The sequence below is a fragment of the Cottoperca gobio genome, chromosome 4 (genome assembly GCF_900634415.1).
Source record: "Cottoperca gobio chromosome 4, fCotGob3.1, whole genome shotgun sequence".
NCBI lineage: Eukaryota > Metazoa > Chordata > Actinopteri > Perciformes > Bovichtidae > Cottoperca > Cottoperca gobio.
Genome location: NC_041358.1, coordinates 14,926,893 through 14,952,294, shown reverse-complemented (window position 1 = coordinate 14,952,294; position 25,402 = coordinate 14,926,893). Strand labels below are relative to the sequence as shown.

The 25,402-nt window shown below is 41.1% G+C and overlaps 1 protein-coding gene across 2 annotated transcripts in view; it reads left to right on the top strand.

Moving 5' to 3' along the window:
* The window catches only part of nek7 (NIMA-related kinase 7), a 58,152-nt gene that overhangs the window by 12,168 nt on the left and 20,582 nt on the right, over positions 1-25,402 (top strand). The window contains exons 2-5 of one of the 2 annotated variants that reach the window (XM_029430260.1): positions 7,731-7,818; positions 13,999-14,139; positions 15,327-15,389; positions 21,943-22,053. In XM_029430260.1, the coding sequence (XP_029286120.1) occupies positions 7,759-7,818; positions 13,999-14,139; positions 15,327-15,389; positions 21,943-22,053 (375 nt within the window). In that variant the 5' untranslated portion in view covers positions 7,731-7,758. The remainder of the gene's footprint in view (positions 1-7,730; positions 7,819-13,998; positions 14,140-15,326; positions 15,390-21,942; positions 22,054-25,402) is intronic. The other variant, XM_029430261.1, reaches the window with a different exon arrangement.

The following is a 25,402-nucleotide window of genomic DNA, read 5'->3' as shown; positions in this document are numbered from 1 at the left end:
TACTGCCGTTTGCTGTAAGGCACCTGCTGAAGTGACAAGCTGGCAACAAAGGGCCCCTCGCCACAAGAGAGTCGTCAGTGCCACTGTGGAGTGGGCAGGACAATAGAGCAGAGAGGTGGCCGGGGCTTTTAGCCACGTGCCAACTCGCGTCAACAACACACATGATCAACGGAGCGTAGAGGAGCGGGATGGGGAGGTGGTGTGGACGACAAGAGCGAGGGAGAAGGAGAAAGAGGAGGAGAGTGGCTGGCACCTGCATGTCCTTGAGATCTTTTCTCAATTGTGGACATCTTTACTGTACATGGTGGTTGGAAAATGCGAAAGGATAACTGACATAGGAGGGGATACAAATGTGCAGGTGTGCATTTGCAGGCAGAGGGATGAAGACAGCGGAGAGTCCAGTGTTGTTAATGGGATTATGGCTCATGGAAGGTCAGGGTGATAGTGCAGATGTGTTTTATGGAGGCTTCAGTAGGTGAAATGTACACACACTGGAGCAAAGCACTGTGCTAGTTTATTTGGATTGTTGGGGAATAAATCAATTTAGGCCTCACATGAAGCCCAGGCTATTTGTGCTGCGCTATTTACTTCTGCAGTGAAATGATGATTAGCCTATAAAAATCTGAAAGTGAAAAATGTAAAGGAGGGCTATAAATAGTTAGCGAGCAGCATTATGGATCACTGGCCTTGGAGTGTCCCTATGGACCACAGCGGTTTTCTTTGTCTTAATTCCCTTTTTATTTTTATCATTTCTCTGTGCGTCCTCCGCTACGGAGAGGGTTAAGGTCTGAGTTGTACAAAGATATTGGTATACTACAGTACATACTGTATGTGTGTATGTTTAAGTACTGAGCAGAAACATCACAGTTTTAAATTGTTTATACTTCACGTCAAACTTAATACCTCCAAAACACATTATGCAGTCACATTAACACTGAGTTGGAAGTATAGCTCGACCAGTAAGTCTGCTGGGCTGAAATATCAACCAGTTTGAGCTATTTGTATGCCAATAGGTAACAAGAAATTGCATTTGAAAAATATCAGTTTGAAGTCACTTAGAAAGTTTATTTTTCAACTGTAAAATGTCCCTCTTAGTACATATCTTGGCCACAATTATTAAATAGCTAAGGCATCCATATAAAAAAACAGTTTGCTTATTTTCTCTGTTTACAATATAGAATACAACAATAACAATATTGTTATCAGATTTGTTTTAGATTCTCAAACATTGATATATGTATTGGCCTCAAAAATCCAGTTTTGTTCAGACTATAGTCGGAGGAGCCTGGAAAGCCACATTGACTTTGATCAGATACATACAGTCTGAAAGAGAGCTCGCCATTAATCCAGCCATGTTCTGCCTGTTGAATAATGAATCCTGTTTGATGTCAGTGTTGTTGTTTGGGTCCTCTGTATGTCTGTTGGAGATTCTTTAATAATCTCATACTGAGTTGTGCCCTGATTAACTTTTTGCTTTTGTAGCCAGATTTGAGGAACGGAAAAGTCTAAATGATTTGACTCTGTAGTTTTGGCTGGCTTTGCAAAGCCTATTTTCAAAGGTTTCTCCTTCTTTTTTTTTATCTTCGTGTTTTTTCTTTTAGATTGGGAGACAATAAAGTTTCCTCTCTTCATTTTCTATTCCATCAAGTCTTGGACCGTCTTACTCAAAGACCTGAGACTGGCTCACATGCTGAGGTGTAATTGGTCCTCTCCCACTCTCTGTCTTTCTCTCAGCTCGTGGTCCAACGAACACGAGTGCTCGCACATTCGGGCTAATGATTTTGAATAGTGATTAAAATGAATTGGAGAGTGTGCTGCTTCTGTAGTATCCGGACCCCTCCATCATTAGCGGTTCTCTTCCTCTCTTCCTTTTTTTCGTCTTTCTGTATCATCAGTGTTAGTCGAGCAGGGGTTTCAGACGAGGCCTGGGGTGGGCTTTCAAGAGCACAGACTCAAAGATTTTTCCACTTCTTGTAATCATGGACACCACTCTTCTAGCACTTTCACTGTCGTCTTCTGGCTCCTCAAAGGTGCCTTTGATTCCCTCATATCCTATACCCAGGCCAGATAGTGTCACATTATATTTTATATTTTTCCTCTCGCTTCTCCCCCCCCCCCCCCAGAACCCCTCTCTTCACCTCCTTTCTTGCCTTTCTCTTTTCCTCTCTTCGTTAGACCCATGCTCATCAGTCTGTGTTCATATTTGTCGTCCTCGGATTGAGAGCTGATTTAGCACTCTTCTCTTTGGGACCGCTTAATTTCAGGACCCTTCCCCTTCACTTCCCCATTCACCCCCCCCCGCCTCCCTCCCAGTTTGCCTTGATCCACCTTTTTATAATCGGCACCGTCTCTTTGTTTTACCTCTTCTCCTGTTTTGAATGAATAATGCAGAAGGGAGGAAATAGGGATTAAAGAGGAGCTAAAGCCAGTGCCAACTTCTGTGGTGCACAGCTCCACACCGTCTCTCACAGGACCGGGAACACATCAGGGCTAACAAGCTTCTTCTTTTCCCTCTCCTATTTTTCTCAGTTCTGCATCTGTCCCACTCTGTTCCTGCTGTCCCCTACTCCCTTTTGCCTTCTCCCACTCAGTTTTGCCACAGTTGACTAAAGATATGCTCTTTCATATCAAGGTTTGGACGACTTGTTGTCCACCGTGTTGAGACAAGCCAGCTTGGTGGTACTTTGTCAGTGCCTCTTTTTATCAGCTTGAGCAACAATCATAGTTGTGAAAGAAATAGTGAACAAGTTGAACAGTTCTGTTGCAGAATAGGTAAACAACAACAAGCAAACAAGTTACAGAAAATGAAATATTGCATTAACAGGTTACACACAGTTAGACACTTTTCCTAGTAGATCTTTTAATGCAAACAGTTGAACTAAAACTATGTATGGTTATGTAGGGAGATAACTGTTCTGAAATCTCAATTTCATTCTTTAGAAGAATTATGGTCGCTTTGTGTGTAAATTATTCTGTAAATCAAGAGAAGGGGATTTTTCCATTTACCTAAAAAGCCACTCCACTGACTTTATTTCTTTATTCATGAAGCTCAGTTTACCCGTCATGAAAAGTACTCGGCCTGTGAAAATGGTTGTATAATGTCTTCCGTGGTTTTGAAAACATAACCCTGATGATGTCATCAGATGAATTCCCCAACTTTATGAAAGTGCAATACATAAATCGCTGAAGTGCACCTTTTAATGACCGTTGGATTTTTGATTGGAGCCAGCATTTTAGATCCTTCAGGGAAACTGCAGCTTAAAGGGATTTTTTTACCTAAAGACTATTTCTTGTTGGGCAGAGGATGTAGAGTTGTGCACAGTACAGTGGGTACATATATCACAGGAAAAGAAAATCACAGATTTGACATAAGTATGATAGGAACAGGTAAGAGATGGAGATGTGTCTCAAATGGAACAAATCAGATGTGTGCTGGAAATGTGAGAACAAAGAAGACTGTTTACTGAAAATTGCTGAATGGTCTTGTTAATAATCCTTTTCTTTCCTCCTCTTGTTCTGCCTCACTCTGTCTCTCTCTTCCCTCCTCTAGAATTTAATTACCTACGTGTGATTAGGCCTGCTGTGAGAATGCCGGGCTGGAGTCTCACATTAGATGGAGCACAGTCAGAAAACAGTGTTTGTTTACACTGAGTGGTTGGTGGTCTGGATGGGAAAGTTTTTTCTAACTACTCAACAGAAAAACAACCATCCGTTTGTCAGAGAGATAAATCGTGTTCTTGCTAGCTCACTTTCTCCAATGTGCTGTAGATCTCGCCAATTTTTATCTGCAAATAAATGATATATTCACATCTGTCAGCCTAACCGTAATGGAAATGGTGAGAACCATTTGGGATAATTTGTCGACATTGTTTTAAAGTATAATCATATAACAGTTAGACAGTTGTTACGAACGGGACTTCACAGCTGCAAGATGACAACAAAGGTACTAAAAACATGAGCTTAGATGGTAAAACTTGAGACTAAAAATATATATTACGATTTTAAATATGAGCATATTGTGTGTCCACATATTTAACCTGTATTGATTTTCTCTACCGCACTCTTAACATTGGTCTTTCGTGTTGTATATTTGCAGCTGTCTCGGACCAAAGCTCTGATCTGTGACATGCATCTATGAATAGTTAGTGGATTTAGTTTTTAGCTGCTGCTGCCCCACTGCTGCCAAAATCCTAGCCAGCCTGCCACCATTTCTCGTCCCCATGACAGAAAGGCGGGCAGGCTGGTACCTTGAATTTCCACTGCTGTTTGTGCCCACTGAATGTTTTGGAAGTCAAAAATTCCTTCCTGTGATGAGAGCAGGACCTTTTGGGAACAGCGTAGCGGGGTTTATAGAGACAGAGATTTACTCGCTTTTAACGTTCACTTGACAAAAGTTTAAATCAATCTGTGTGTTTGATTTGTCCACTCACAAGGACAAAGTGTTGCTTTTGATGGTTTGCACATTACTTGGAACTGTGTGTGAATGGGGAACCCTGACAGTGTGACCTTGCCTCGTGTGATTGAGTTAGCTTTGTTAATTGCGCTGTTTCCTGGTGTGTGTGTTAATCTAATGCGGCAGTCTTAATTGATCTCGTTAACGTGGGATGTGGGAGGCAAAAGAACGTCAGGGAGCAAAGATGCCCCCTGGTTATTTTGACACACAGACAGTCAGAAACACAAGAGGGTTAGGGAGAGGAGTAAGAGTGCCAGCCCCAATCTAACAAAACACAAGGCTGAAGTGCAAAGAATCACTTCAAGAGGCAGGAAGGCCACCTGGGTGGGCAACTTGTAAAGTCCCCTGTGACCCCCAAATCAAAATGTCACGACACCCAACCAGTCAGCTTCTGTCTGATAGGCCCTATTTTCACCTTGTCTCCATGAATATCCAGGATGTTTCCAGATTGATAAGATCTTAATAGGACTTGAAGTCAAATTAAAACACAGGTACAAATTAAAGGATGAAGTACATGCTTATTTTTTAAGGCTGCTGCTTTCTGTTTTACTAATATTTTAATGATTAACATAATTCCTGTGTAAGTGCTGATTGGAAGATCATTAAAAATAAAATCTCTTTTAACAATTGACACAATTTCAAAACCTCTTCAATAAGCTAAATCTTTTCCCAGTTACAGTTGATAATAATTCCATCCCCATGGTACACATTGCATTGTAATGGTGCTGTTTGTTCGTGGTAATCAGTCTTGTGAACATAATCAGTTTTATAACAACACATAATACTTGAAGCTTCACTTTAGATCACATGTCCTCTGCAGAAGAGGAAAACAGATTGTAACATATATACGTTTACTTGTTTAGCATTAATATGGGATGAACAAGTGTCCTATGATTATGAGGAACATGATACATTTTAGTCTTACCACAGTACAAACTCCCCTGTGCATATCATAGGGACATTTCTCTGTATAGGCTTCATAAAAAATGTATTAAAAAGAAATTGTATTCTCAATATATTGTGTTATTATAAAATATTGATTTTCAATGGAAACAGTAAAAGATTAATCAACATGAGTATGATATCATTAGTACATTAAGGCAGCAGTCAGTTGCACCGTCATGGCAATAGTTGTCTTTTAAAATTAATTTTTATTTTTTTTAAATGGGTTTATGAAGTAAAACAAATAAGAACCAAAAGATTCTTGATCGGACGTTTAACCATGTTTTTCTAGTTTGCCTTTTTTGTTCCAGCGGTAGATGCTTTTAAATCCATTGTTTGTCAACCTTTTTATACATTCCAATTGATTTAAACTTGTTTGAAAAAGCATTTAATGTAAATTTCAGAAAAGAATAATACCAATATAGTCAACTCAGTCCCAGGAGAAATAGTGTTGTGCAAACAGTTATTTCCATGAGCTTCAAAGCTCACATGAAGGCCAGCTGAACTAATCCAAAATAAACAACCAGAGTATTAAAACACTTGAATATACACACACACACACCATATGTGGTATATGTATGTATATATATTATATGCATGTGTGTATGTGTATGTGTATGTATATATATATATATATATAAATACAAATACATATATATATATATATATATATATATATATATAAATACATACATATAAATACATACATGTATTTATATATATATATATATATATATATATATATATATATATATATATATATATATATATATTACATGTATTTATATCTATATATTACATGTATTTATATATATATATATCTCTAATTAGCGGATGTTTAATTATCATTATTAACCTTTAGTGAATGGGACAACATCAGGGGAGAGACAGCTCCTCGGTGCCATTCTCCTCTCCATTGTACCAGGGGATTTTTAATTGGCCGGGGAGGTTTGAGGCGACAGAGACGAGAGACAGTTAGTAATACACAAATGACAGACTGACAGATCCGCAGACAGACTGCATTCACTCTAGTGGAAAAAACATGCAAATGTCCCACTGTGAAGTGTGTTGTGTCCCTTTTAGCTTTGTGTGGAACTTTAATGTGTGTTTGTCCATTTGTGTTTGAATGCGTGTGCAGTATTCATGTAAATAAGACATAGCAAAGGGACAATGGATATTGGCATACGCATAAAACCCTACACTTAAATCTGGATCAGGATCTGGATAGATAAACCATATGAGAGTAGTCTTGGTCACCCCCCCACCCCCCCCCCCCCCCCCCCCCCCTTTCTGACTGCTGAATATGCAAAGTCTGGACTTTTTTTACAATCTGCCTGTGTCGATGGCTTCTGTTCGTTAATGCTTTCACCCAGTGTGTGTGCAGATGCATGTTCACGGTGTGCACACTCGAACATCACAGAAAAAATGTGTGCACACATTTTCATAGCTTAATTTTGCCTTGCATATGCATTTACTTGGGGATAACACATGGTTGCTATTATGCATGCATGGTATCACGTGTAAATTCTGAGTAACTTGGTGTTAATTGTTTGACTATGTAACCGTATTATGTGCATTACAGTGTGCATGGGAAGTCATCCTACAGCATCTGTCAAAATCAGAGTTCTTCCCACATGCATGAGTTTGAGTGGAGACTCGGGAATCATAAACTAATTGCATGTGTGAATATAAGTTTTGCATCATACTTTTCAAGATATGTGTAAATGATTAAATCAGGTAACATTTCATATTATGGCACTGTCTGTTTTAAGTGCGGCGATAAGCCAAGCTACTGGTGGTTGAATATCTTATGCAATTAGCTTTATTCTAAGCTACATGCCAGAACATGCAATGATACAGTACCGTGGCATACACTCATACGCAACACACTCACCTCTGTATGACCTATATTTTCTTAGAAAATGAAATTGAACTGTGCAAATGCCGGTATAACCCGTAATTCTCATGAATGGTTCCTTGAAAGATTGCCAAGGAAATACAGAGTGGCATTATCTCTGCTTTGTTAAGATTAATATAGCTGCCTGCTGTAGCTTTGCTGCGCTGCAACCTGAGAGGTGCCCAGACAAAGAGTGTCGAATCCACAGGCATGACGTGGGATCCAGTTCTGCTGAAACTGGACACTCTCACTGCAACCAGCGCTCAATAGTTTAGTGCTGTAAAACAGGGAACAGTTGTCCAGCTGATTGAGGTTATTATTACTTTCTGTTATGAAATGTTATTGTAGAATTTAGGTACTTTTTTAAAGGAAATGGCTGCGGAGGGTTTCGTCCGATGTTCAAAGTTGAGCAGTTCTATTTTGTTCGTTTGTTCTCAGAGGTGTAAAGGATCAAGCTCCTAACACCATGGATATGGACACACAGCCACAAGGACAACAAGCAGCCGTGCCAGTCTTTCAACCCCAGGTAGACTCCACACACAAACACACACATGAACACAAGCCAAACTGCTAACTAGGGTTGTGAAGTGGGATGACATAAATTGTCAGCTGCATTCCTTTTTTTACTTGGGTAGCTATGAGGGGTGAAATAAATATTGACGCACTTCAGTATTGCAATATCACGTTTTGTGATACTGTATAGATTCTCAAAACCCTATATCGACTTTTAATTAGTCGTTTACATGCAAAGAATGGTGGCAGACAGTGGCTCAGGTTGTGTTGTGTTTGTATGTTGGATGTTACAGAGACAATGATAAATGCAGATCCCACTGCTGTGATTGCAACTTTTTTAAAACTCGGATTCTATGCATATTGTGGTGTGTTCTTTATATTATGACAGTTTTTCTAACATTAGATTAAAGAAATTGAAATGTATTGAATAAAACTATCAATTTTTTTTATTAATTTAGGTTTTAGAAAATGTACTAATGATTGGAAATAAAAAAAAATGATACAATTTTTTATACATATGGTACACCCTTGTTGCTAAGGGCTTCTATTTCAGTAAATCTTTTATTATAGTCATGTGACATTATATCATTTGGTGAGTGTTTGTGTTACATTTGTTAAAGATTGTGGGAATACAAATGGTTTCTATTTAGATTTAGGGGGATTTAATAATGTATGATGATATGACCCACTCATACATTCATCGTAAGCATAGTATCCTATGTATCTTTAAACTGTAAATATTCTGTATTACCCTTTTTTCCTTATGTCAATCAAGCAGCCTTTCAGTCCGAGCATCCTTCAGACCGCTGTAGCCTGTGTGAGACAGACAGCAGTGGATGAATGTTGAGTTGTTTCTATTGATCAGAGCTCTGGAGGCTGGCAGAGCCTGTCCTCCCTGCATGCCTCTCTTGGTTCGATACAACTCAGGTTTGCTCTGTGCAGATCTGCTCATTGTTGGATTTAATACCGCCCTCCAACATCAGGTCCATTGATTTCTTTCCAGAAGGATGTTTTTGCCTCCATAACTATTGAATAGACTTTAAACAAAGAAGATCATCCATATGCCCCAGAGTAAATGTGGATTTTATTTTGGAGAAAGAAACAACACTAAAAATAGGCCTGTACTCTCGATTGTTGTTTTTCTTGTGTATGCAAGGGCACTGCAACATTAACACTGGAATTGCCAAGGGGGTTCATTTATTCTAAGATTTGTAATTGCAAAATTAAGGATAATTGGGTTGCACACAGAAGAAAGTCAGATAAAAGCTCTAATGATTAATTTCACTTAGGCAACACCCCCCACGCCTACACACACAGACACTAGAGCTTCCACTGATCTCCCAACAGTTGATTGTGTGTTATTGTTCAGCTTTAATGATTTCTCCCTCTGTTTTTCAGTCTATTTCTAGCGGTTTACATCAGTGTTAATTCCAAGCCCACTTTTTTATGCTTAGGTTATTGGAAGCACAGTGAACTTTCTATGTTGCGTCATGTTTTTTCACTCTCACAGAAGACGTCTGAACTGATTTCACATTTAGTGGGAAAGTCAGTCAGAGTATGTAGATGGCTGTCTAAGCAGCATCCAGATGGGTATCTTTCAACAAGTCCTGTATCTGTTTCACACTTTCCCATGGTTCAGTCTGCTCGGCAGTACAGGGGAAAAAAACCCACCAGCCTCCTGAAGAAATCTGAATTGTATATGTGATGAAGGATATTCTGTATCGCTTGCAATATCAGTTCTCATGGTCCCGGAGGTATGATGCATATGCATTAGGTAAACGAGATGAGCTGGTAAGATGTGCATTTTTAATGGCGCATTTGCTCTTTGAGTGAGTGGGAGGGTTGGTGAGGAGGCCCCCTCAGATCAGATTTAGATCGTCACTGCAGAGTTTGACAGACACAGATCTGTCTGTACGCGCTGAGACGAGGCGGTGCGGTTGTGGAGCAGATTGAGAGGAGAAGAACGATATGCACCTTTGGGGTGAATCCTGCCGGTTGGCTGAGGATGAGTATTGCATGGTGCTGTGCTCAAGGGGGCAGGTGACTGGTGGGGTGGGAGGCCTCCCTGCGCCTGCCAGTTGCTGTCTCCGTCTCTCCTTGTATCCCTCCCTGTCTCTCTTGGAGACTACATCCACAGTAATCTTGTGGCGCTCATCGTCCATACTAAAAAGCTTGAAAAAGTAATTAAGCAAACCAAATGACAAAATCTCTTCTTCATCCAACAACTCAACATGCAGAAAATAGTTTTATCGTGGGTAATAAATGTTAACTGTTAACGAGGAACAGTATTTTTTTGGGGTGGTGCTAAACTCGTCTAATAAAATGAACATAAATACATTTAACCACGCATTTATTGGGTGATCAGCTATATTAAGATGTAGAATGAGTAATCACAGGACGCTCTGGTGGGATTAATACACCAGGGTTTTTACTGGCCATGGACTGCATCGTTGCCAGTTCGCATCTGGCCCGGGACCCTCATTCTTTTCACTCTTCATCTCTTCTCCTGTTTGTTAATCAAATGTTCCCCATCCACACTAAACTACGCAGCCACAGTCTCGCTCTGTAGATTTTTTCGGGTGTGTAAAATGCTGGTTCAGTGTGCCAAAATGGAGAGATGTGTTTGTGAAATTTAGCTGGATTATTGTTGACGTGCCCTCAGTTTCTCTCTCTTTGTTACTGCATCCCTCTCTGTGTCTCTCCATGGGAGACGGCAGCACCTCTCTGCCGCCGCTGGTCTTCCTGTGGCAGCCGTTGGCAAATGCTTGGCTGTCACATCACACCCTCGCCCCTCTGCTGCTTGTCTTTTCCCCCTCTCACTCTCTCTCCCTCTCCCTGTCTTCCGCATTCCCTCTTCCACTCTCCATGTGTCTTGTCAGTTGTGTTTGGCAATGGTGTCATTATTGGGCAGCCCGTATCACACTTCCTGCGATGAGCTGTCTGTCTGCTCTCCCTCTGTCTCTCGCTCTCCTCTTCTCTCAGTCTCTCTCAGTCTCTCTCAGTCTCTCTCAGTCTCTCTCTTTCCCCCCTCTCTCACTCTTTCTCTCTCTATCTCTCTCTTTTTCAATCCCCCTGCTAGTGAGTTGCCCATGGCGGTTGTGTGTCACCTTTATACCCAAGACACGCTGTCCCTCACAGACGTTACCCATAATGCCTTGCACGGCTGCCACTTATCTCCATCCCCTGCAGCTTGTCCCCATCACCAACCAGAATGATGTGAGTGAAAAGAGTAAGCACACCACAAAAATGTAAGTCAAGAAAAACATGAAGAAAGTCTGTAGCATGAAGCTCAGAACTGAGACCGTAATAATCAAAGGGTCTAACACTAATTAATGTATCTCTGTCTCAGCCTTTATTTATGGTAGAGGCCTGTAGTAAGGGATCATCTTTAACATCTGATTTGTGATCCCAAATGCAGTCATTTACCACATTTTAAACGACTTAATATTGCCCCGTGTTACAGGATTTGCGTTCCTTTTTTTGTTTTTGCTTTGAAATAGTAACATAATAAACTCATAAAATGAGTTTTTTGATGGATAAATGTATAAGGAAAAAAAAGTGATTGATTGATTTTGAAGTAAATATGCAGCTTTGTTTTCAAGCCTTCTGAATGATTGTTTTTCTTCTCTTTAGTTTTTTTAAATGGACATTTGTGCCATGCTTTACTCATTCAGATAAACTAGGAGGAAAGGTCAGCAAATTTGGACCCTTACCATCAGTAGTCTGTATAACCCTCCCAGTTTTGTTCAGACACTGACCCCTGCGTCATTCAGGGTCATTCCTCTGTGACTTCCCCTTATGTGTGTGTGCGCGCTTGTGTGTTTTTTTTTCGGGGCCTTGAGTTTCAGCTGGGAGCTCCTGATTGTGTGACACCCGTGTGCGGCAGATGAGACGGCCTGTCACTCAGCTTTGGCCTGGCTGCCCTTTGAAGGCCAGGCCAGGGGGCGAAGAGGTGCCGCAAATGGCCTGTGAAGTTTACATACACTGCCCACTGCTAAACAGATTAGCTCTAATGAAGTGTCTAATGCTGGGGCCGCTAGCTGACATAATCCTGCCTGGCAGCCCGGCCCCTTGGCTGCCAAAAAAGCCGCCCTCCCTCCAGCCCTCTCTTCCGCCCTCGCACGGCCTCTGCTGCCACCCAGGGCGACTCCACACAGGGAGGTGCCCACTGTTAATCATGCCGGACAGTGTGCGATCTGACATGCAAATGTAGGTCATTGCATATGTAAATGTGTGATTAGGGGGCTGGCATGCCAGGACACATTAGCAAGACTGTGCTCTCAGCAGGCGGTTGTCACAGCGCTTTAGAGGCTCATGCTAACATTTGTCAAGCTACCACGCAGCGAATGAAAGCAATGCCCTCTTGTCGTCTCTCTCTCTCTCTCTCACTCTCTCTCTCTCTCTCACCTCTCTCTCTCTCTCTCCTCTCTCTCTCTCTCTCTCTCTCACTCTCTCTCTCTCACTCTCTCTTACTCTCTCTCACTCTCTCTCTCACTCTCACTCTCACTCTCTCTCTCTCTCAAACTGTCCATCCATGCACAAATGCTTCTGTCACCATTATGACAAGTCACTGCACAATATGGCCACACTTTCAATGTGACCTTCCTTGTAGATCTTTGTGTAGGTTTGCATTGTACCTCTCTTCAATGAGTGTATTTTGCATGTAAAGTCCAAAGTGGAACAATATGTTACTATAGTTAAAGCATTCAGTGATGGCTATTGGCAAAGCATTTTTTAAAAGAGCTGCTGTAATGTTGAACTAAGGGTTGTGCAGCAGTGTGTAAAGCTCTCTGTCACAGTGACTCTCAGACAGTTCGGGATGATGGTGGTGTCATGCTGAAAAATGCACACACACCTCGATGGTGTTAATTGGACAGGGCGTCTAATTGGCTCACGTCCCTTCCTTTGGCTGTCAACTTTAAAAAACAATGAAATACTTAAATTTCATGTTGTTAAGGTTTTTGCTGTCTTAAATACATTAGGATGCAACATTTTATCTTGACCTAATACTGAAACAATCAGTTGATTTATTCAACGGTTTATTTTTTCCTTGAATCTCACCGTCTTCCTTTGTAGTGACGAGGCGGCTGAGGGAATCCTGTATAGCCTCCGGTCTGATGGTAAATCTGTCAAGTTGCAATACGTAAGTGAAGCAGTTTGAAAGAGTTACCATGAGTGTGATGACACTTCCTTCTTGTGTGTTTTAGTGCTTGGGAGATTCATTTTTGACCTTCTCCCCCTCTTCATTTTCGTCCCTTCTGTCCCAAGTTGCTTGCCCCTGAGCTGCTCCTACGGCCGCATTGGCAGAAGTGCTGGTGACATGTGGCATTCTGATCTCTGTCACCTTCTGTTTTCTCCCGCCGACGCCTTGTACAAGTTTACTAAAAGGCTGGAAAGGTCACACGGGCTGCTATGTGCTTTTTTTCACACATCATATCCAAGGGGCTCATTCTGGTTTATTTTTGAGTGTTTTTATTTGTTTCTTGTGGAAGGTGAGTGTCTCAGCCTGCACAGCCAATCGTGTGGCGAGGAGTCCTGTAGTCTGTGGCCCAGTGGCAGGCTGTCAGTGATATCACTGGGCAGACAAAAGAAGGAAGAGGACTCTGGATTCCTGTGAACTTAAAAAACAAGTTGGGTTTAATGACTAGATTCCTGAAATCTTTTTGAAAAAAGTAGTTAACTTTAGTAATCAGAAGTTAATGTCTGGTGCCAAAACAATACTGCCAGGTCCTGCATGAATGCTGTCCTGCTGCTTGTAAAAGGTTCGAAACATCATGGTGCTTTAAGTAAATTACAGAAAATAAGGACTTTCCTCCATCTATAGGTTTCAGTGAGGTAATATGGTTCTGCAGAAAAGTGTACATATTCCTCAAGGACTCTCAGCTTCACACATCGGCCTAATGCCAGTCAAATCATCAGCAGCCTAGAGCAGCCTCTCAGCAAAACAACTTACAGAATCTGGGGCCTCACCACAGTTTCACTAACATCCTTCAGCCCTCGTCCTTTCCTCTTTCAGTAATGTGGAGATAGTTGCACTTCAATAGTAAATTAATTAATTTGCAAAATGTCTGTAAATCATTTGTTGTTTCCCCTTGTGATACGTGTGTGTGTGTGTGTGTGTGTGTGTGTGTGTGTGTGTGTGTGTGTGTGTGTGTGCACAGATGCTAACAGAGTAGAGTTGTTTTTCTTTCAGAAACCATTGCAACCAGACATGGGCCATAACTCGCTGGCAAACTTCCAGATTGAGAAGAAGATTGGACGTGGCCAGTTCAGTGAGGTGTACCGGGCGAGGTACCTGTTAGACAACACGTCAGTCGCCCTGAAGAAAGTCCAGGTAAGACACAGTAATACGCATCTATTTGGATACCAAGTGAAGTCAATATATTCAGCTAGTGAGATGTTGAACTATTCTTGCCTCTTGCTTTTTTTTTTTGTTGTCCTCATGAATGGTTACTACGAGACAGGTCGCCCGTCTATCACTGGGCCAACACAAACAGATATACTCACACTTACAGGCAATTTCGTACTAGGACCTTACTCGCCTGCATATAGAACATTATACTGTGGTAAAAGTCATGAATCCTCACACTTGTATACTTGACACACACTTGATAATCTCAGGAGAGCATGGTAACTCAGAAATAAATTGCATGTCAGTGTGCTGAAAAATGCAAGAAAAGAGGAGCAGATTCTATTTTTCTGCCTGTTTTTTTTATTTATTAAACAATTGCTAAACAACACTGACCACTCTGACATTGAGGAAACACTACCACATTCACACGCCTAAACATGCACGGAGCAACATGACTGTGTAGGCTAATCTACCTTCACAATATGACTCTCTTGGTGACTGTGCACACAGACAGATGTATGCACTTACATTCAGTATTGTTCACTGACTTATACACACATGCACACCACCAGGAGGATATGCTATTCTGGTTGAGCATGTATACACGTATACACATATACACACACCTCACACACACACCTCACACACACCTCACACACACCTCACACAGGAATATGTTACGTTATGTTCCTCGGATGTGAAAAACTTCTAGTCCTTCGAACGCCACCCTGTAGATAACAGCAACCATGTTTTCTGTTTAGTGTTTTATTTATTTCTTCTACATCTCTCCATCTTACCATTACTTGAATATGTCATAACATCTCTCTCTCTCTCTCTCTCTATCTCTCTCGCTCTCTCTCTCTCTCTCTCTCTCTCTCTCTCTATCTCTCTCTCTATCTCTCTCTCTCTCTCTCTCTCTCTCTCTCTCTCTCTCTCTCTCTTCTCTCTCTCTCTCTCTGTTTGTATCTCTCTGTGTCTCTGTCTCTTTCTCTCTCTGTCTCTCTCTTTCTCTCTCTTTCTTTTTTCTATTCCCCCTCCCCTCTCTTCGTCTCTGTCTCTGTCTCTGTCTCTGTCTCTGTCTCTTTCTCTCTCTGTCGCTCTCTTTCTCTCTCTTTCTTTTTTCTCTTCCCCCTCCCCTCTCTCTCTCCCCCCTTTTGATCTCTTGATAGATATTCGACTTGATGGATGCCAAAGCTCGGCAAGATTGCATCAAAGAGATAGATCTCCTTAAGGTAAAGAACCAGAGAGGAGGGAGACGGCGTCATGCGTTGTGCTCTGTTCTCTTAAGGTGCCTCAGCTGAGACCTTCCACCACAGGAAAACAATTGATCTGCACCAGACTGCTTAGATTTGTGTGTTGATGTGTGGGCACGTGTGTGTGTGTGTGTGTGTGTGTGTGCACACGCTTCCTTGCATAGTTATGATAGCAGAGAGATGTTTGAGTATTTGCGCACACAAGTGTGAATGTGAATGAGGTGTGGTGTGTGTGTGTGACTGTAAAGTACATGCGTATTACTGTCTTCACTTCACTGTGTGTGTGCGTGCGCAGGGGTGCACCAGTGTAACATCCCTCCAGGCTCACATTGACTTTTTTTTTTAAATGCCAAAACTATTGTTTTTTATCTTTTTGTAATGTTTAGAGCCGGGCAACAGTGCATCAGCATGGAAATTTAGTCTCCCGCATGTGTCTCTTGATGTTTTACCTCCTCCCTTTCCTGATCTTGCTTTACTTCTTATTTTTTTTCCCGATGAAGTCGTGGTTTCATTTATCAAACTACCTTAAACATGTGTCAGCTGGGTTGCTCTCAACTACTAATGAACAAACTAATGACAGCTACAATATCTCCTCCTGTCTGCAAGATTCTAGATGTGTGTCAAAGTTGTGTGCGTTTGTGGTTTGATTGTCTGCAACAAGCTTTCCTGGTAGCGTTTTTTCTGCGCACACTTTTGCACTAGAGGCAGTTTTTTGCACATACACACACTCACACGCACACATTAGAAAAACAAAACCAATTAGTTTGTACCACTCAAACACATCAGTGAAGCTCCCGGGGCTTATTGGGCCAATCAAAGACAACAATACTCAGATGCAGGCGAGACCCTGTAGAGAGCTGTAATCTGAGTAGCAGATCATTGACTTGACGACGCGAGACAGTGGTGTTCGCCTGGATCTCTATATCTGACCTCCTAAGATGGGTCAGGGCAGGGTTAAATGTCACGCTCTGTCAAGTGACTAAGTTTCTCATTTCCTTTATGCATTTCCTTTTATTTCTTTATCATTATATGGATCGTCATCCTCCATACCTTTTTTTCTGTGTTCTCTCCCTTCGGCTTGTTCCTATCTCTTCTGTCTTTTTCACCCTGTTTTTATGTCGTTCCATCTATTCCTCCTCCCTTCCCTCTCCCTGCTCGTCTTCCCCCCTCAGAGCTTTTTGTTCCCTTCTTTTCATCCTGTAAGCTGATTGCTAGTGAACATGGAAGTTATGCCCGGCCCTCCGCTGCCCAGCCAGCCTGATAATAAAGGGCTGAGTGTGAGAGAGAGACAGTCCTTCTGCCTTATCCCCCACTAGACAGGCCAACAGGAGACACAGCCAAATCAGAATAATGAGAGGCACACTGGCATGGACCGACTGGAATGACACACATACTGGCGCGTGATCACACACGCGCGCATACACACACACACACACACACACACAAACGGACTCACAGTCATGGCCTTTCAACAGTCTGCCTATTTGTTTGTTTGTCTGTCCGTCTGTGTTTGTGTCTGCTCATTCATCTGTATTTTCCCATTCTGACATGATGATTTCAACTTCTCACTCGGTCCTTTTGTCTAAATCCTCGCAGATAGGAATGTTGGTTGCAGAAATAGCCTGCTCCCTGCCAATCTGCTAGTTTCACCATTCCTGAAATCCCACAGCTGTGAATTCCTCTCGCTTGTGGGTTACTATCAAACCTGCATTATATTCTGAAGACTAATGATCTGCCCCAATCAGCAGTGCAGCGCTGCAATGATGTCTGTCGGTTTGCGTGTGTGTGTGTGCGTGTGTGCATGTCTGGCTTCTGCATCTGATTCGATTATACCAGAGGTTTTACTGACAAGACAGAGAACTGGCAGCAACCAGCTTCATGTAACCAGATTTGCAAACTATAAATTCACTTTAGGTCTCTCTATGAGCCTCTACATTTATTTTGCGAGTTTAGTACATGTTTAGTTTATCTTCTGATGACCCAACAAAAAAAACAACCCAACATTTCATATCTACTCATTTTCTTGTTCCATGAATTGAAAAATATCAATATGTCGTGCCACTCAAGGCATTCCTTTCTGCTGGTGATAGACATTAGAATCAGTTTGATCCTTTTAAATATTGTTGTTCATATTCCTACCAGCTTGCTTTCCTATGATCATGTAATTCCATATATATATATATAATAGATATATATATATAGATATATGATCTATATATATATATATGTATATATATATATATATATATATGATATTATATGTATATATGTCTATATATAGATAGAATCAGAGTATATATATATGGATTTTATTTATATATATATGAAGATTGTTGAATATCATATAGATATGTATATTATAGGATAGGTATATATATATATGTATATATCTATATGTATATATATATATGTATATGTATATATGTTATATATAGGCCTCAGTATATGAGAGAGATATATATATATATAGAGAGAAAGGAGAGAGGGATATATAGAGTTTCGATAATAGTATAGGGAGAGTAGGAGTGATAGATAGATAGAGTAGTACATATAGAGGTATATCAGGAGAGTGAGAGATATATATAGATAGAGGAGATAGATAGAGAATAGAGATAGGGAGGGGTATAGAGAGAGATAGAGGTAGAGAGGTGAGTATAGAGGTAGAGAGCTATATAGAGGGGAGAGAGATAGGGAGAGAGAGAGGAGAGGGAGAAGAGAGAGAGATATAGACACAAACAACACACAGACATAGAGACACACATACAGAGAGACACCCGACAGATATGAGATAGAGATATATGAGAGAGATGAGAGAGAGAGATATTATTATTATATATATATTTAATAATATATAACTAATAAAGATTGTAGATATATATATTAATTTTATATATATAGATGTGTGGGTTATATATATGATGTATTATATATATATATATATTATAATCTATGGAGTGTGTATATATATGTGTGTGTATGATATGGGTGTATATAATGTATATATATATTATGTGTATATATATATATATTTTGTGTAGATATATATGGTATTATATCTTATATATATAGATATATATTATTATATATATATAGATAGAGATAATATATATGTGATATGTATATATAGAGATATGTGTATATAGTATATATGTATATATGTATATATGTATATCTAATAGGTGTATATATGATATATGTATATAGTATATATGTATATATATAAGTGTATATGTATATAATATATATATTATAATAGATATATGTATATATATATATATATATATATATATGTATTGTAATATATATATATTATTATATAATGATATGTATGATATATTATAGATAATCTATATATCTATATATAATAATAATTATATAGATATATATATATATATATATGTGGTATATATATATAGATATATATTAGGTAGTGTCGATATGTCATGTGTGTGTGTATATATATATATATAAGTATTGTGTATATGGATGTGTGTGTGTGTGTGTTGTAACGATAGATATAGCGGGGTTATTATAGATCTAGATGGATAATATTATAGATATATAAAGAAGAGAGAAGATTAATGGGTAGAAGAGAAGATATACAGATAGATATAAGAGAGAGTATATATATATATGGGGTAGATCAGAGAGAGAGGGGAGAGAGTAGAATAGAATGGGGGGGGAGAGAGAGGGGGGGAGGGGGAGATAGATAGGGGGCGGGCGATGAGAGAGAGAGTAGAGAGGGGGGGGGGGAGAGGAGAGGGAGAGAGGAGAGAGGTGAAGAGAGAGATGAAGGGGGAGGAGAGAGAGGGGGAGAGAGCGAGAGGAGAGAGAGGAGAAGGAGAGCGCCCGGTAATATGTATATGTATATGTGTATATATATATATGATATAATATATGGATTATATATATAATATATTATATATATATGTATATTTATATATGGTATAATATATATATATATATGTATATTGTTATATGTAGATAGATATGTCTATGTATATATATATATTTAGAGAGATATAGGAGATGGAGGGGGGGGTGTGATAATATGTGGGGGTAGATATATAGGGGGTGGATAGAAGATATATCATAGATAGGAGAGAGGGGGGTGGGAGACGAGAGAGGGGGGAGAGATAGATGGTAGAGAGAGGGAGAGGGTAGAGAGAGAGAGAGGCAGAGGAGATGTAGAGAGGGAGGGAGAGAGAGGGAGCGGAGAAGAAGATAGCAGCGAGAGAGAGAGAGCGAGATGTATAGAGAGAGAGAGAGAGAGAGGGGGAGAGAGAGAGAGAGGAGGGGAGAGAGAGGTATAGAGGGCGAGATGTAGAGAGATATTAGATAAGCGAGAGAGCGCGAGGAGAAGGTAGATGTAGATAGAGAGAGGGTAGAGAGAGAGATGTGAGAGAGGGGAGAGATAGTGATAAGGGATAGAGAGAGAGGTATATATTAAGAGATAGGGAGGAATGAGATAATGTGATGTAGTAGAGATGTGAGATATATATAGGTATATATATAGAGGTACTGTATATATCGGTAGATATCGGTATAAGATATATATATATGTATTGATATATCGAGGGAGGTAGATATATGTTATGATCGATAGGTATAGAGAAAATGAGGTAGTAGATAGGTAGATATAGACGGTAGAGAGATAGATGGCGAGGCATGGATAGACGAGAGAGAGAGCTAGAGAATAGAAGAGGGATAGATAGAGAGGTAGAGATAGATAGGGAGGAGAGAGGTGTGCAATAGGGAGAGAGAGAGGGATACGAGAGATAGCGAGGGAGAGAGAGGGAGATAGATGAGGGAGAGAGAGAGGGGAGAGAGAGAGGGAGGAGATAGAGGTAGAAGAGAGGAGAGAGAGATATGGGAGAAGAGAGGGTAGAGAGGAGGATGGAGAGAGATGTATATATATCTATATATAGGTTATCATATAGGTATATTATGATACTATATATTATATATTATCTGTATATATGGTCTATCTATATATGTGTATATATATATATATTGTATATATGCACATGCACACACACACTGTTGCCAAATTTATTATCATGGTTAATTTTGTCCCATCAGATTGCATTCGTCAGTATCTTGTTCTTCTTTGAAACACATCACCAGCTCACCAAATATATCACATAGAGTCTTGCATGATTAAGTAATTACACACGCTGGTGGGTCTCAGTGAGCATGTGTAATTACATAATCATGCAAGACTCTATGTGATAACCCAATGAATGATTGTTGTATTGCACATCAATCATTTACATAAACATCTGCATGTGAACATATCTCTTTATTCCTCTGCATCCTCCGCCTGAGGTTCAGGTTGTAGAAGTGTAGTGGGTTGGGGCGGGTGGTGGGGGGGACTTGTCATCACTCCCTGGCTGTGCTACAGTGTGGAGCCGTGCAGAACTGCCACTCTGAGCCAAAAATACATCTGGCAAGAGAGGACAAGGGAGAGAAAGAAGGAAAGATGGAGACATGAAGAAGGGAAAGAGAGAACGCATGAGAAAGGGGATTGCGGAGGGATGCAGAGACGTAGTGGAGAGTCTAGTGTTGCGTAGTGTACTGTACTGTGCTCTCCTTTCCCCTCTTCTTGGAATCATCCGGAGCATGAACATTTCTTTAATCACAGCAGAGAAAGCCGAGCCGAGTGGAGGACGCATGTCACACTGCTCCGTCTGCTCGCATCACCCCCCCTCGACATTGCCACGCCACACAGCTCCATGTCTCCAGCTCTCCACACATCACCATCTCTCCCTTTTCCCTCCCCCCGTTCTCTAACTCTGCTCACCTGTTTCCTCTGCTGCTCTTTTTTCCCTTCCTCACCTTTGTTCTCTTTCCCTACCTCTTCACCCGGCCCTGTCTCCATCATTCTTTTGCTTGTCTGTGTCACTGTGTCATTTGTTTCTTTCCCTTTCATTGCGCCTCTCTCCCTCCCTCCCTCCCTCCCTCCCCCTTTTCTCTTCTTGCTCTGGATGGATAGAGACTTTTTGTTTACTACAGGGAATGCTGTTCCTGCCTTATTGACCAACCAACAGGAAGGAATCTCAGCCAGAGATGAGCCTGGGACGCTTGTTTTTCTGACTGCCAGCCATGTCAGCCTGTCAGGCGTGTGTGTGCGTGTGTGGTAGTGTGTGGTCGTGTGTGCGTGTGTGTTTTTCACACTTGGGTTGTTGTCATCACTGACGGAGGGGTTGTTATGACATCTCATCCAGCTTTGTCACACTGGAGGACAAAACAGTCTCATTACGTCCACACTTACCAAATATGGATTCAATGGTTTTGTTTTAATTGGTGGTGAAAGTACAGTGGATTGCACAACTCATGACATTAACCTCTGTTTTTTATCAGCTGATTATTTTGATACAAATTGTGTAACAAGTTTGCAATAACTTCTAAAATGAATGAAGGTAGTGTGACCGTGGAAGCCCTTAATGTGACAAATGTCACCAACATGTCTTCTTTTTATTCTCTCCTTCTCCATGACATTTTCGTAATGTTGTTTTTTTTTCTCCCACAGCAATTAAACCACCCCAACGTGATAAAGTACCATGCGTCTTTTATTGAGGACAATGAGCTGAACATCGTCCTGGAGTTAGCGGATGCAGGGGACCTCTCGCGTATGATCAAGGTAAGGAACTCTCCACAACAGCAAACTCACTAGCTCACACTCCTGCCCAAACTGCTGGAGGGGAGGCTTATTTAAAAAGAAAATACTGACTTGGTTTATCAGATGAACCAAACATCTAGTGTCTTGTTATTATAAAGGGAAATTCTGGCATATCTAATATCTGACAAAGTAATCGGTCCAACACCATATCACACATTTAGTGTCACAAGGAATGCTGCCATGGAAGTAACAAACTGCTGACGTGGCCTTTAATAACTGAAGGAATGCTGGGAGGCGGTCTGTGGTTTGTGGTTGTTAGGGGACTTTTATTACCTGGACACTTAGTCAATCTGAATCATCCATTCCTTACTGAAACCAAAAACCAACTAATATAAGGCCTCCTGCAACCTCCTTTAATCCCAGCAGTCTGCAGACTGTGAATGGGAAGTTGTTAAGATTCACGCAATGATTAATGGTCATAAAGTTTCAGCATATGTTGTATGTAGGAGGTATGGGAACAAGATTGAGCATAACTGGCTTTCTTCTTTCTACATGTATTTACATTACATTTTCATTACATATTAAATCTTTAGGTGAGGTACTTGCCACAAAAGCTGTTTTCTGTGGTGATATTGTAATGAAGAAATGTGGGCAGCTTGAGGTTTTAATTGTTTTCCCCCCTCATTGTACATTTATCTTTGCCAAAAAAAACTGTTGAAAGGAGCCAGTTGAGGTGGTTCGGGCATCTAGTAAGGATGCCACCTAGGCGCCTCCCTAGGGAGGTGTTCCAGGCACGTCCAGCTGGGAGGAGACCCCGGGGAAGACCCAGGACTCGGTGGAGAGATTATATCTCCTCACTGGGAACACCTCGGGATCCCCCAGTTGGAGCTGGAGGATGTGGCCCGGAGAAGGGAAGTTTGGGGTTCCTTACTGGAGCTGCTGCCCCCGCGACCCGACCCCGGATAAGCGGTAGACGATGGATGGATGGAAAAAAAAAGTCTGTCCATCTTTGCGAGTAAAGAGATGTAATAGTTTCAATGGTTCTAGATACTTTATTGATCCCGAGGGAAATTTAGACACATTTACACATCTGCCCACCCCCCCCCCCCCCCCCCCTCCTGCCAAAAGTAAGTAAAAATAAAGACCAGTAAAGTCGACATATAAGCAAATGTTAAAAGTTAAATCACATAATGTGCAGCTTTGAGCCACATGGATGTGTCGAGTTGACCATGTCTTAAACCTAGATCAACAAGGTGTGCTGTGGGGGGGTGTTGCTGTTTAAATTGATGCAGTCTTGTTTGAAAGTGGTAGCAATTACATCCCAGGCTCACCCTGTTATTCGGCTTTGAGTTAGACCAAACCTCCAGTTATTGTAAAAACCTGCCAGTATAGCAAATTAGTGGTGTGCATGTAAAACGCCCGGTCTTCTCCCATGCATAAATGATGCCGCAGCGCTGTATCGGCACAGCTCGACAAGCTGTTTGCAGTCATACTCAGCAGCTCCACATCCGCACAGTTCAACACAGCAAATTAGGAGAGGCGAGGATTAGTGGTACAAGAGAGTGAACATGGCAGGCTCAACACCAGTGAGATACAATATATCCGGTACACACACTCACACACACTGACTACATGCATACAGTATGCCATACTGTTTAAGAAAAGAATGTGCAGACACAACCATAGAAACAAACGCTCAGAGATGCACTTTACAAAGACGTATCATGGCAGCCTGAACAGGTAAGATACCAAATCATTGAGCGTCACTGCTATCTTAGCTAAGCTACCGAGAATGCTTGGAGTATTCAGACTGTCATCTCCTTATGGCTGCCGACAAAATACAGTCATACACACAAGTACTTGCCTCTCCTCCTCACCATTTGTGTCCTTCACAGTTCTAAATGATTTGTTTTTCTAATGTAGCAGTGGCAGTCCAGAGGTGCGTGCTATGTATTAGCCCCCCCCTCTCTCTTTGGGCCGTAATGTGAAGTAAACACATTCAAACAGTGTGCCATATGTAAAACAGGACCCCCCCACCCCCCAACCCCGATGCATGAATTTAACATTTTTTATTCTTTTTGATTTCTCGTCCTCCACACGTCCTCTCTCTCTCTCTCTCTCTCTCTCTCTCTCTCTCTCTCTCTCTCTCTCTGTCTCTGTCTCTGTCTCTGTCTCTCTCTCTCTCTCTCTCTCTCTCTCTCTCTCTCTCTCTCTCTCTCTCTCTCTCTCTCTCTCTCTCTCTCTCTCTCTCTCTCTCTCTCTCTCTGACCATCTCAGAATTCAAATGAAATCAAATGGTCCTTGATTTGCATGCACTTACAGAATATTGCATGTGCAGTGTTTGCTGTTAAAGGCATGGAGAGGAGGAGGAGGAGGGTGGTGGTGGGCGTCTATGTGCTCCCCCATTGACATCAAACAGTCCTCTGATATGGAAATTGGAGGGCAAGGGAAGAATGGCTTCTCACTAAGGCTTTGTTTGGATGTAGGCCAAGGTCTATCCCTCCTTCCCTCCCTCCCTCACTCCATCTATCTTTCTCTATCCCTCTCTTTCTCTCATACCTTCCTTAATTTTATTTTTCACCTACAACCTTTTTAATTTACTTATTTCCATTGTTTCATTATTTCCTGTCTCCCCATCTCTCACTCACATTGTTTACTAAGGCTATGGACCAGTAATTCAAACATTCCTGTCCTTTCTCCTCCTTGACCCATGACCACACTACAGACGACAGGTTATTCAATATCTATAGTTGATAAACCTTCTTCCTACTATATACTTAATATTGCCTCATTAAGAGAACACACTGAAGAGAAACGGGACTGGTTGGAACAGGAAAAGTAGAAAGTAGATTACACACACGCACACGCACACACACACACACACACGTACTACTTACCAGTAGTGGTAGCAACATACACACAGATATACGATGGATAAAATAATAGGAATACCATTAATTACAATTTATTGAAGTGAGTAATGTCTTATTGAGACATCATCGATAATCATTTGCAGTATTGCTTAGCAAATGTATCAAAAAATGTGTTAGATGGATTGTAAGCCGATTCTGTTACACGTATGAGGAATGTAGATAAATAGGGCTGACACCTTCTAGTCGGTTGGTTGGTCGATATGTCCGACTAAATTCTCATTGGTCGTACAATCGCTCGGGGTTACTTTTCAAAAGAAGAAAATTGCTTCTTAATCTATTATTTTCGGGGGTGTTATGGGGTTTGTGTGAAAGAGAGGTGGAGAGAGAGGTGGAGAGAGACGCGGCGCTCCCTCTAAGAGTGCGCATACACACCTACGCACAATAGTCCTTGTGTCTGTCCTTGTCTCAGTCCTCGGTCCTGACGTTTATGCTGCTAT